Below are 14,483 nucleotides of genomic sequence, written 5' to 3'. Positions count from 1 at the left end.
TGAGAAAATATTTCTTATATAGCTAATACATTTTTAAAGGTATTTTACGAAATAATTCTTCCTTCGCGACCTGTGTTATTAAATAAATTGTTGTACTTTAAATGAAACTTTTCTCAATCATTTTGAATATTGATATATATGTATAGTTTACATACATACATACATATATATAAATTATTATATATATATGTATATATATATATATATATATATATATATATATATATATATATATATATATACGTTTGTGTGTGTGTGTGTGTGTGTGTGTGTGTTGTGTTTACCTATCTGATTCGTGTACGTGTGCGTGTGTGTGTTGTGTGCGGGCATAAGGGCAGAGAAAGAATCTTGAAATACGACCACTTTTGCAGCCCTCCCTCCCGAATGGATGTCAGAACCAGAGGATATCGCCGTGCTTGAAGAGTCATCTGCTATCATAGAATGCCAAGCCTTTGGATCTCCTGACCCTGATATCACGTGGTTCAGAGTAGACGACGACGAAGAGGTCGAAATTCACGACGAAGATCCAAGATACGACATCAAGGATGACCGGCTCGTCATCAAGTAAGTATTCGACATCCTACTGTGGTTGGTCATTAATGAATCTGTGTCACGAGTAAATTAACCGTTTATGGAATTTTGCACTTGCAGATTAACACTTTCTGGAATCTCCCGATTAGTAGGTTAACCATGTGTGCTTTCTCGGTAAGTTAGATTAATCATCTCAGGAATTTCTCATCGACTGATTACCCATTTCTGAAATCTCTCATGGGTAGACTAACTACATCTAGCATTTCTCACTGATAGATTTACCATAGCTTTAATCTCTCATATGCAGATTAATCTTTCTGTAACAAGGTCTCAAGCGATAGACATAAAATCTTGAAAAGATGCCAGAAAATATTTTTAAGACGAGAATTAAATTCTTGAGGAAGAGTAAACTTACTTCAAATAGGTACCTGTCCCATCATTCACCCTTATTCGACCAAGATTAAGTGCATTCAGGATACATGTGCCTACTTTTCATAGTGCAACAAGTACATCAACGAATTATAAATAACTAATTCATGGATCTTTAGTTTCTCTGCTCTGTTTTGTTATTATATCTACTGATTTTGATAATGGTAATAACTACATAACAAGTGTATGGCTTTTATTGAATGCGTGTAAATTCAAGTTTAATTTTATATTTAATTACTCTCTTAATCTATGATCATTCTGTCCCTGACGTAATGTTAATAGGGATTCCAGTCGAAGGTCTGGTAACTAAGAGGATATATGGTTAACTCAGGAAACACAGGGTAGGAATGATCAGTTTGTAGTCTAAACCACCTAACTGATAAGGTTCTCCTCACATCTTGAAACCGTGATAACAAATTCCTAATATTTCAGGTCTGTGAATGAACAGTCCGACGGCCGTTACGTCTGCAAAGCCACAAACAAGTTTGGGTCTCTTGAGGCTGATGCGGAAGTCTCCATCCGCAGTAAGTGTCGTCATATAATTCTCCTGATGCCCCGGTTGTGTCATTCCATACCTGAGACATATGCGTTCTGATACGTATTTCCGCCAGAAAAGATATTTATTGATTGCCTCCTTTCTTTAACTTACTTAGAAGACTCTTTTTGTTGCGTTCCTCTAGCTATTTGTCAGCAAACCTTTAGTTCTTTTGACCTATTGAACGCATATTTACTCCGTTACTACCGTGAAATATATGCTCTGTCATAATTTATTATTTTAATGAGGGTTACAGGAACATTATCACAGATCCAATACGGAGACATTCCTAACTACATCAGTAATTTCTATTGAAGACCTCGGATTCATCATTTTCTTTTTTATTCAGAGTATTTTTCGAAAAGGCTACATCTTTCTGAAAAAGTTACTAAGAAGAAAATAATAGTGCTTCTTTATCGGTAGCTAGCATGAAAACAGCATCTTATATTTTTAAAACATCGTATAGATTCTCTTAGAAAATCGCTAGTTTGAAAGTCTTGCATGGTAGCTTGCTTTTTCCTTAGAGATGTTGAAAATTATAATCAAATTTGTTTTAGTTCAGTTCTCACTGAACTTTTTTAGGGTCTTTTGATTTATTTCAATGTTCCTTTTTGTAAAATAGTTTCCCTCCGCAGATCAAACGATGTAATTCCAATGTCATTACCATCTAGAAGCACGCATACTGGCTGTTTTCAAAATCACTTTCTCTCTCTGAGTTAAAATGAGATAATCTCATCATTTCTTCCTCCTTCAGGTCACACCAGCGTTGAAGTGAGCGTGATCCACGAGCGTGTGGAAGCCGGAAACCACGTGACCCTCGATTGTGAAGTCAAGTATGACGAGGCACTAGAACCCAAAATCACTTGGCTTCATGATGAAAAGGAGATTGACTTGGATGACGATAACTACCATCTGGGAAAAAGGGGTACTGAGCTATCAATAGTTCTTTTATTTTTGTTAGTCTGTCACATCTATAATTATTAACTCTTCATGTACTCAAGTAGTGGCTTCAGGATCCAGTGCATCTGCGAGGGATACACTGATGAAAATCTTGTCCTTTCCTTCAACCTAACCCTATCCCCAGATTAGCCAAACCCTAATTCATAAATGACCATCCCTGATCCTGAATACATCACAAGGGGGTTCACTCTTAGCCACTACGTCCATCTCAATTCTCCACAAAAAAATAAATATAAATTTAAGTGGTACAAAGAGGGCTGGAGAAAATAACGGAATAGTTGAAAGCTGTAGTCTAGGCATCGGCAGGGAAATATGAAATAAGATGATGAAAGTTATCATTTCTAACGTATAATTTTAGTGATAATAAAGAACGCATGCCCCAAATGAAGTAACATTTAAAGATATGGCAGAGTATTGCCATGAGAGGTTTGTTTATACTACATTTACAATGTAGTATAACCAAAACTTGACCATATCTGTAAAGCCAACTGAGCAAACTTTGCCCAAAGCTAAATGCCATAAACATGGGGGTACAGTCTGATGGATGTGCGACAGGGCAGTGTTTTGTTCTCTGGAACAATTGGTACCTGTCAGGAATAGCGTACCGTAAAGCCACACCTTTTCCATACTTGTAAATAAAAATAGTTTTCATAGTTCAGTCTCTTAACCTTATCTTTAGCAGATACAACAAGCTCAGTCACTTATTATGGTTGTAATTTGTTATTGTTACTGCTAATAATGATCCTAGCGACTTTATATGATTGATAATACTTCTTTATATAGATATCTTGCGGAGCAAACCGTTCACATACACATTCTGTTTCATCATAGACTAAAAGTATGCTGTTTGAGTGGAATAGCATAAATTAATTTTCACTTTATAAAATAGTGAAGGTTTTTAACTATGAGTAATCAATCAGGATCGTAATATTCTTGTGACAAACAAAAGCTAGTCCAAAGGATGTATTTTGCGCTATCTGAAGTCCTATTATAAAATATCTAATTCAAAATTCAATTTTCCTTTTGTTCATATGATAGTAGTAACTGTAAGCATAATTTGTCTTCGGTATCCAATAATTTTTGTCATTTTAACATATGTGACAATATGCAATTGCACAACGGAAACTGCTTTCCCAATTAAAATACGATAGAGAGAAAGAGTAACTAAAAAAGCCAAACACGCACCCCACCCCCCTCCCCCAGTATTGCATTGAAAGTAAGGTGCTATTTTAAGGGGATATTACCTCCCTAATATCCAGAGAACGTTTCGTTAATAAGGAGATCCCAAAGTTACGTCAAGATCTGGCTTATTTGTTTGTACATACCCTTTGTCATCACAAACCTGCAATATCAGTTTCTAAAGAATAATAACCCGCATGAATTTTACGAGACTGAGACCAAAGAACGGCACGATATATCTATTCATTTTTGGGGAATATCATAAAGTACACTTTTGCGAACCTTATGTTCTAGTGAATTCCAGCCGTACCGTAGTGCATTCTGTTCCGTACCGTATCCTACTGCCAGCCTTGGTTTGCAAGATGGGACTAGATGCATATTCGGTAAAGGATGTCCCGTTGGCTACTAATTGGATAGTACTAGGCATACAAGACGGCAAAAATGAAGATAATGAGAAAATTTTAACCCTAACAGTAACGGACATCAAAGGTTAAAAACCTTTCCTTTTCTTATAAACTGACGTTATTGAAGTACCTATTTTAGGAGTCGAAATGTCTCACAACAGCCACATAGGTTATCAGAATATCCGTTCAGAACTTTCAAGAGTTCCTATAAATATTAGAATAGAGCCTATTGCTAAACAGCTTGCAAAAAAATAAAAATAGTAGCATTTCACTTACGTTCCTTACTTTATTTCGTTTATCATCTAAATTAAGGTATATCTAAATATCGAATTATCTAAATGTTGCTCTCACCCTCACACAGACAAAAGCAGTGATGATGATGATGATGACGACGACGACAAGGAAGACGACCGTGAGGAAGCCACTTGGGTCCTGGAAATCATGCAAGTGCACGGGGAGGACTCCGGCGTCTACACGTGTCGCGTCCAGACAGATTTAGACACAGTTACTCACGACCTTATCCTTAACGTCGAAGGTTTGTTCAGAAAAGTCGTTGCTGAGGTATAATGAAGTCTTATTTGGGAATTAGGGGAAAGGCCCGTAAGGATTGCAGCCACAAGGCTATAGTTAGTGTTTGCATACGAATGATAAAAGGGAAAAGCCTTTGCTGATTATTTATAACGACATATAATGAAGATTTGTTCAGGAATGATAAGATGAAAGGTCGCTACAGATGAAAGATGCAAAGAAATAATAAAGGTTTGTTCAAGGAAAGGTAAGAGAAAAAATTTTGGGTATTATGTTTGCTCAGAAATGAAGCGAAAGGACTTTGAGTATTGTACGTACACAGTTATAATGACGGTTTTTTCAAGAATGACAAAGAACATAAATATATAGATTACGTTCAATAGTCATAAAGCAGAAGATATTTGTGAGTTACATATACATAAAAATAATTGATATTTTATTCAGGGCTGATAAGAGATAAGATTTGAGTACATTTTATGCAAAGAGGTATCTAAGGTTAGTTCAGAAGTGATAATAAGAAAACCATTTGCAGATCATAATGTAATAATATAATGAAGATTTGTTCGAGGATTGTAAAGGAAAAGGAGACTCCAAAGTGTCTTTGTAAAGGTTTATTTAATGTTTGTTCGAGATTAGTGGGAGAAAAAGCTTTTCCATAGTAAAGATAAAAAGATGAATTGAAGGATCGTTCAGGGAAGGATAGGGAAAATAAGTCTTTGAAGTTCACAATGCAAAGATATAATATAGAAGTATGAAGAAATGATAAGGGGAAAACACTTTATAGATTTCAAATACAAAGATAAAATAAAGGTTTGATATGGAAAGGGCTTCTATGAATTCGAGATACAAAGACATTTTTAATGAAAGATCAAAGCAAAGGACGGATTTCTATATTCATAGGTCTGTTCTGGAATGATCAGAGAAAACTCCTTTGCAGATGAAATATATAAGAATATGATACATCATTAAAAAATACCCACTCCTAGTCCAACATGACATTAATAAAACAATCGTTTTCTGCCCTACTGTCAAGGAGAGATGTCCATCATTACAATCCCCACTTTGACATTGATATTAATAAGAGAAATGTTTTCTGTCCTGTCGTCAAGGAAGGACGTATTCTTTAAAAAGTCCCTCATTAAACAGATGCGCCCAATCCACCCAAACTGAAAACCGTGAAGTGCGAAGAGCACACGGCCTTCCTAGAGTGGGCGTCAACGGGAGACAACAACGCTCCCCTCCAGGGATACGTCATCCAGTACATCACCCAGTTCCATCCGGATGACTGGAAAGATGCCGAAAACCAAATTCCGTCCGGCGAGACGACCTATTCTGTGAGTAGATCCCTGCTATTTTCCACAAAGCCTCCTCATACCACTCTCTCATAGCTTTAGATTCATATCACCTAAAGGGATTTCCGTCCTGAATGAAATGCAGTGAATGGCCTATATGCATTTCTGATCACCTGGATTAATCATATTCGCTGACTTGACCACAGTTCATTCCGTGCGCTGGCTTCTCCACCTTTGATTCTTTGCGTGGCTTCAGCATTAGCTGAAAATGTTCTGGCTTCAACAAATTTCGATTCTGTACTTTGGCTTCATCGTTCCCGTTTTAGTGCTGGCTTCAGGACTGTCGATCGCATTTGCTACTTTTATCATTGAAAATTATGATGGTTTCTTTATTACCCCTCTGCCAAGAACCAGGCTTTATTTCCTCTCCACAGAAAACGTTCTTCTCGTAATTGCGTACAAATTATGTGATTCTTATTTCATTTAGCAATTCTTATTTGTCGTTTCATTGTCTTTATGCAGTCGGTCATACCACTAAGAATACAAATGAATGCGATTAATGGTTTAGGATATTTGATGATAAACAGAATAATGTCGTATCTTCTGAGAAAAATGATTGACATGTATGTCACTTTCCACAGCGCCCTTCGGTTCCTTCTAATGTTTGACTCCTGGTAACTGATATATCTTCCTGCTGGTAATAGATGTGCCGTTCAAGCTTTGATTTGCACAAATATTAAAATATACAAGTTATTAAAATGGATAATCTCTTCCTCTTCCAAAAGAGATACTCCTTTCAACACTTACACTGAACTAGAAAAGTTGTGAATAGGCTTTTGTCAATCTCGGAGTTCGTTTAAAGGTGTTAATGCAGTATAGTATCTACAGATGCCTTATCTATTGTTACCACTATGCTCACTAATCGTGCATATCCTCAGCCTTTGCCATCCTCTGTGAGTGTCATGCTCCCACGCGTTCTATTCTTCAATAATAAGAAGGTTGAGGATTTTCCCCCTTGTCTTTCAAATACCAACATTTTGCTAGTTTACTTACTATTAGTCATTCTACTAATATTTGAGTACAACACATTTCGTGGTTTTTGTATTGTTATTGAAACCCCTTTTTATTGTTCTGTTATTTATAAGCCTTTGTGATTTTAGGATAATGAAAAATCTTCATAAATTTTACTTTCAGTAATGTCTCTACCTTTACTAACTTAAACAAGGGAACTTCACCCTTTTAACGTATTTTCTCGCTTTGATAATTATCTTCTTCCTTCTATCACCGTCACAGATTTTGATTTATTTGCCACTGTACAACCTCCCAGAGGCCAACCATATCCTGAAAAATTGTCCGTCCAATTTGCAAGCATCTTTTGGTGTGACTAAGAACAAAATTAGATTTTTTCTTTATAATTATAATAGAAGAATTCCGGTAGTTTCCTTAGAATAGGAATCTGGTCATGCCAGGAACCCAAATGCACTCCAGAACTCTTGGGCCACCTCTCCTATTTTGCTGGATTCGGACATGACATGCCACTGTTGAAGAATAGTGGCAGCCTCAGTGGGGAGCCTCAGCAATTAACAAGGACATCCTTATTTGCAGGGAAGACATGCCACACTGTGAGATTGTTCATTTGTGACAGCATTGCTCAGCTGAGCAGAAATGTTATTACGCTACACAATCATTCAATCAAAATATGGAAAGATAAGCACTACAAAGCCTCAAAACTATTAGCATTGTGTATAATAGTTCCACGTATCGCCCCCCACCAAAAAAAAAACACGAATGATTATTCTCCAGTAATATCTTCAGGTTACATCAGATTCCCTTGTGAGATTTACAACTTGAAAGTCCTAAGACATTGATTTTTCACCCGGAACTCCACTTATCGACGGCAATCGGTAACCTGAATTCTTTAGTTTTCCTCCAAACAAGAAATTTAGATATGAGATGCTCAAGATGCGAGAGAGAATAGGGGACAACATAGTCTTTTTTTTTCTTTTTCATGACTTCCGACATAAAGGTAACTAGTGGACAACGTGGCAGATGTTAATAACTGAACTCATATTATATCCAAATCATCATTTCACGTTTCGTTATATGTAGTTGTAAACTACTTTATAGTTTGAAAAATTTTGCAGGTAACTTAGCAAAGCGACAAATATCATGGGTTTAAGAAACTGGCGTGCTAAGACCAGTCATTTAAACAGCAAATGACATTACATTTTATGTTGGGACTAATCAACTACTGATTTTGAAAGAAAGGTACTGACCCCAACATGCCAGTAGAATGGAATGTGCTTTTAATTTTGTTTTGTATCTTTAAAGTTCTATTGCAAAGCTTACAACATAAGAGTTGGGGAAAAGATGGTTTGAGTGAAAAACCAAATTAAAGTAAAAAAGGAATAGCATAATCACCATCTCTGTCATGCGCTGTGAGCTTTATACGTTAAATCAGGAAGGAATGATTCAATTTTGGCGTGTGCTTGAGACAAGTTAGTTTTAACTGTATCTCATCTTATTCAGAGGTTTAACGACTATTTCCTAAACGAACGGAACACGATATGAAATGTTTTAATATCTTTGCCTTTGCTGACTAGGAAAACAAATTAAAAGCAACGATTCATCTGGACTTGAGTTACATGCTACAAGGATAAGAATTTTGCAGCGCCTTTGAGTTAGGTTTATAGCAAGTTTGATTATCCGTTAGAGGAAAATAAAATGGATTTTTGGCCATTTCACGCAAAACGCCAAGGCTTCTGTGAAAACTATTTGATTACTATACTATTACGGAACTTAAGACATCCTTCAAACCTTCTCAGCGAAAAAAAAAAAAAAAAAAAAAAGCTATTTGCCAGTGACAAGGGATATTTCGGTTTAGAGAAATATTCAAAGAGAAAGAAGAGTGGGCGGTACCTAATAGTTTTAAAATCCCCATCCTTCCCCTCCCCCCCTCCCCTGATTTCCCCCAAAAGAAGGGCATATATCATCCCCTAAAGAGGCAGATTGGTTGCGAACGCTGCTACTCTTTCCCTCCGTAAGAAATTTTACTTTTCTTTTCCAGATCTGGATTTTGGAATGATCAATGTTGAGCTTGTTTCGTGTTGTTGTTTCTATTTGTGTTTTTCATCAGTTGCTACATGTTTCACAGAGCATTAGCTGAAATATATACGTTAATGGGACAATGGTATATTATCAGACAATATTTCTGGATTTGCAATTCTATTCTCATTTTCTTAACGAAGAAAAAGTTTTTGAGAGTTAATTCTCATCATGTGTAGTATTGTATAAATGTTTCATTTGTGATCTTTGGGAAATGATGTATATTCTGAATACTTATATATATTATATAAATGTCATTTTGATGTTTACATTGTTTGCACTTAACTCTCAAAATTAGCTTTGTTCCACAAAGACGCGTGATGTTATTTTATCTTTCTTGTTTTTCTTGTCTGTGTTTATACGAATCTAAAAAACACAGTGTTTGCCTAACTGTATTATTTTTCCTAATAAATGAAAGCTTGGAGCATGATGGAGGACTCGTGCTGCTGTGTCGAAGATTAGATTTTTTTTTCTTTTTTGGCTTCATGCAATGTATTTTGAAAACCTGTGGCATGTTGTATTTTTATCAAAATTCATATTGAATTTCCTTTGTTTGATTTTTCAGGAAAGTGTTTGCGGATTTGACTTATCTAAGTACAGAGCTGGTTTTTTTTAATGATGCATAGAATTTTTTTCATTTTTGAAAGTACTGGTAATTGTATAAGTAAATTATGATTACACCTGAACATGAATACAATGCATCCATACAAAGAAATTTACTGAACACACAAGTTACCTTACATAATTATTAAATACAAAAATCCTAGACGGTGACACCCCCTACAGAAACAATGATGTAAAAACGAAACTTCTTTGTTTTGATGTAGTTTACTATTATTCTTACGAGCTCTTTTTTTGTTTTTTCAAAAATTAGGGCAAGTATCAAATAAGCTTTTTTTCATAGCTGTTATTAGTTTGGAATCGTAAAGATAAATAAAAGCTTGGCTATAGTTTAGCAAACTAGTTCTAGAAATTTTAAAGAGTACTGTTTTTAAAAATGATATCGTAGATGTATATGATTAGCTCCTGATCCTCTCAGATTGATTTTGACATTTCCCTGAGGTAAACTGTGTCCTTTTATATTCTGTAGACACATAAAACATAAAATATCAGTTCTTTATTCCTACTTTTTAGTCAGTTATGGAGATGGTTAAATCACACAAGCAAGGCATTGCTAGTCACAACTTATATCATCCAAAATGCTAATTTAAACACTAAATTGGATCTAATTCTCAAGAAATCACCTGATTTAATGCCTAAACTGACTAGAAAGCTGTTATGGAAATATAGTTTAACATGTTAAAACATAACTCAGCACATTATGTAGAGCCAGTTATGAAAAATGAATCTTCCCCAGACTCCTTGCCAACTTCCCCTAATTCCTGGACTCTGCATATCCCGATGTAAACAAACCCCTGGCGGCGAAACATTGAACTAACTATTATTTTCTTTTTTTCCCTCTTCTAATCCTCCTTTTGACCTCTCCTCTACCCCTGGCTCATCATCGGTAGTCTCGCTTCCGCACCATGGCTCTTGTGAGTATCTCTCTCTTCTCTCTGTAGGTATATACAGTTATATATACAGATGATATCTGCCATTCTCTTTCATTTTACGACTTTACCAATCGCCTTCTTCCTATTCTTTCTAAACCTTAGGTAGGACACCCAATGGCTTTTCATGAATCACAGCATATATAAATATCATAGGCATACAGGCACAAACTCATTCTGAAATTCTTTGACTTCTTTCTCCTCTTCTTTTGTGGTCATAAACCTCAGCTTCCAAACGTAGTTGCCTATTGTGAAACAGCTGCACGCAGCCTTTGGGCTACCTAATTTCCTTTTTTTCAGCATCTCATCTTTTTCTGAAAAGCTTTGTTGAGTGTTGAGAAGCTTTAGTGAACATCAGACTGCCTGATTAAATACATTTATAAATCTGTTATATATTGAAAGGCAATTTTTTTTTTTTTTGAGTGAACAAAATGTTTTTCTAATTACGTTTATATAAAATCTGTGTAGCATTTTGTTTAATAATTGCTTAGTGGCATGCTGGTAACGTCCTCCGTGCATAGTGTTTTTGTAGGTGCTAATGTGATCTTATAAGAAAGCAAATATACAGTGATATGTAATGATGATTTAAAAAAATAATAAAAAATGTTTCATTGTAATATCCATGCTTTCAGTTGAATATGCTTTAATTTCGTCTTAATTTTAAATCTGACATCAGTTAATTAAACACATCGAAGGGTTCATGTACTTAAAAACAATTTCTACACTAATCTTACGTAAATGGTGGCTATTCTGAACTGTAACTGCACAATTTTCTTCAGGCTCTAGCCGACCGAAAAGCTTTTCTAGAAATTTAGTTGGTAACGATGTCATACCATTGCTTCACCGAAGCCAACTCATATTTCTCTCCATCCTCAGAGGTAAAGCGTAGGTACTCCGTCTGTATTTAATCAAGATCAGCTTGTTTCCATGCAAGACATTTTGTCGCAGGATTATGTCCTAATCCCCGGAATCACGGTCAAACCGCCCCTATGATTGAATTTCGTTGTTTTCAAATCGTCAGATGTTTCTATTATTTCAGGACCCCATCCGTTGGAGAAGTTAATGCTTTTGACGTATATGGGTACTTTGGGTACCCTTATGAAGTACGATTCGGTAAAGTCTATTGTAGAGTGAAATATGATATATGAGCAGATTTTTCATACCAAAAGTTCTCTCTCTCTCCCTCTCTCTCTCTCTCTCTCTCTCTCTCTTGCTTTTTTTATCTTAACAATGATATCTTGGAATCTCTAAGATTCTGTAGACATAATATACTTTATGGAATGTCTTTTCAATTCATTTTAATCAATGGAATTTCTTATCAAACGTATAAATCACTGTAAAGAATTTTTACGCCAAGTAATTGTATTCAGAGGAAAGCGCAGTGGAAATTCAGTAATACCGATTCCAATCCACTTAACTTATATCAAAACCTAAAATATATTATCAAATATGGATTTACAGAAATATAAATCAGTGTTCTGTATTTGAGGTAAAAGCATTCATGATTAAAACTGGAAGAGTAATCAGGTCTCTTACTATCCCATGGACGTCACGAAAGAAGTAGGTTTTTAATAAAGCTCAAGATTAATTATGCTGATCACTGTCTCCTGTACTTGCCCCCAAAATACAGAGGTAATCGGTGTCCCTGTTTCAAGTCCAAAGTGTCCTTGCTATGTCATAGGAGCCATTCTTCGACCTCCTTCTGTTACAGTAATACAGTTTTATGGTATGGCCGGAAATCTCCTCTGTAGGTGGCCTCCCCGTTATGCCCCATACCCTCCTCCCGAGTATGCCAACAGGTGACGTCCTCTGCAGTTATTTTTTGTGGTCTTCGCCATTTGTGTTAAAGTACGACTGAAGTTAAGATCCCTTTATAACTGTGATGTAGAATACATAGATATAATATATGTATATATATATATTTTATTATATATTATATATATATATATAATATAAATATTATACCATATAGAACCTATATATATATAGAATATATATATATATCATATAATGACACATATATATATATATCTATATATATATATATATATATATATATACTACCCATATACATATAAAACATATAAACATATATATATATATATATATATAATATATATAATATTAAATCACGAAAATGTAAAAACGTGATGATTCTACGAACAAAGTTACAGCTACCAAGGTAAATTTGAACAATTCAGATGCTAAGCACTTTCGTCTCATTACCAGGATAGTTTCTGTGACCATGTCTTGGTAATAAAACGAAAGCACTTAGCATCTAAATTGTTTAAATTTTACTTCGAGGCTGTAATTTTGTTCATATATGCGTATGTATGTATATATATATACATATATATATATATATATATATAATATATATATATATATATATATATACCTACATATATATATATATATATATATATATATGTTTGTATGTATGTATGTATATGTATACATACATATATATACAAATAGTATAGCTGGGTAGTGAGTTAGTGGCTAAAACATATTTACAGTATAGTATTTCATTTCTCTTCCCATGAGATTTTTTTCAGTGTCTTGAAATTAAGAATAATGATATTGGGAGACCTCACTCACACTTATTTGAAAACAGCCTAGATAATACTAGTTTTGAGTGTGTTAGAAGTTTTTAACAATCCTATTGTATTCTAGTGTATTATCTTTCATCAGCAGTCCTATGTTTATCCGAAACTGTAGTTTAGTCTACGGGATATAAAATTTTATCAAGGTAATATGTATATGTAAACATTAACCATTAATTGGTAATGAAAAAAATCTTCAAAAATGTAATGCCTTTTATGTATTTCCTTTGCAGTATTTCTGTGTTATAGTAGTCATATCAGTTTGTAAAACTAGGCGCTTTCTGCTTGTCTTAAAACTGACAGTTGAAATTTTCAAAATTAGCCTTAGTAACGTGGCCCCCTGTCATCAACCCCAACTGTAAATTTGGATACCTGGTTTTCGTAGGTATTTAAAGTTAGAGCCCACCTTCCTTATTTCAGTGTCTGGATTTCCCAACAAAGGTTGTCTCTCCTAAGCTAAGGACTAATTTTTCATTGTTCATTTGTTAACTCTCCATCTTTACTCTGCGTTATGTGCCATGTAGATACTCAATAGCAATAACAGATCACTACTCTACCTTCATTTATATGGTATGGCATTATGCAATCAAAATATCTATGCATTCAAAGGAGTCTTGGATATCTGTATACAGTGAATCTTTACCTAGAAAATAGCAACATTATGACCGCCAAAATGAGACTCACAACGTGCAAAGGGGCAAACGCACTAACCTCTTTCTTTTCTTTCGCTTTTTGACAATTTGCAGGTTCAAATGAGTCCTGGAATGAACTACACCTTCCGGGTTCTGGCCTTTAACCGCGTCGGGATGTCGAACCCTAGTGATGACACGTACGAGTGTGCATCCCCTGGGATACCACCAAGCCACCACCCTCACAACTTGACGGTAGTTCCTAATGCCCCCGGCTCTCTACATGTCTCTTGGGATGTAAGTCACTGAAAAGGTTTTGCAATATTTTTTTTCCCTTGTCATCTCTGTATATGAAACAGGGAAAGCTAACAGAGGGGGTCGTGTGCAAAATGGGTAGACACTGGTGACGTATTCGTAACTTTGAACCAATATAAACGATACTCAGTTTTCCAGTGTTAAATATGGGCAATGGATGCTCATCCCATCGGTTTTGAATTAAAACCAGCATCGTACAAATAGTGAAATGTCAGGTAGGGATCAAAGTTAGAAGTAGTTACAAAATGAAACATCAACTTTACATGGAACAATTCAGACCTAAATGAAAATTAAACTTTGATATGAAAGCATGAACAGCTTTTCTACTATGATATTTTAGGTATGTTCTGGTGTGCCTTTATTAAAGTGATGAAACTGAAAAGTACTCGAATTTATCTTATTCGCATTTGATGGGCCGAA

The 14,483-nt window shown here is 35.2% G+C and overlaps 1 protein-coding gene across 20 annotated transcripts in view; it reads left to right on the top strand.

Annotated features, from left to right (window-relative positions):
- Positions 1 to 14,483, top strand: part of LOC135211127 (neuroglian-like) — a 318,561-nt gene that overhangs the window by 240,589 nt on the left and 63,489 nt on the right. For 19 of the 20 annotated variants that reach the window (XM_064244261.1, XM_064244257.1, XM_064244256.1 and 16 more), the window contains 7 exons: positions 372 to 564; positions 1,393 to 1,484; positions 2,250 to 2,420; positions 4,400 to 4,573; positions 5,713 to 5,900; positions 10,475 to 10,498; positions 13,866 to 14,045. In XM_064244261.1, coding sequence (XP_064100331.1) covers positions 372 to 564; positions 1,393 to 1,484; positions 2,250 to 2,420; positions 4,400 to 4,573; positions 5,713 to 5,900; positions 10,475 to 10,498; positions 13,866 to 14,045 — 1,022 coding nt within the window. The remainder of the gene's footprint in view (positions 1 to 371; positions 565 to 1,392; positions 1,485 to 2,249; positions 2,421 to 4,399; positions 4,574 to 5,712; positions 5,901 to 10,474; positions 10,499 to 13,865; positions 14,046 to 14,483) is intronic. The other variant, XM_064244249.1, reaches the window with a different exon arrangement.

Source organism: Macrobrachium nipponense, chromosome 4, assembly GCF_015104395.2.
Source record: "Macrobrachium nipponense isolate FS-2020 chromosome 4, ASM1510439v2, whole genome shotgun sequence".
Taxonomy (NCBI): domain Eukaryota; kingdom Metazoa; phylum Arthropoda; class Malacostraca; order Decapoda; family Palaemonidae; genus Macrobrachium; species Macrobrachium nipponense.
Note: the sequence above shows the minus strand (reverse complement) of the source record. Positions and strands in the feature narration are given on the sequence as shown.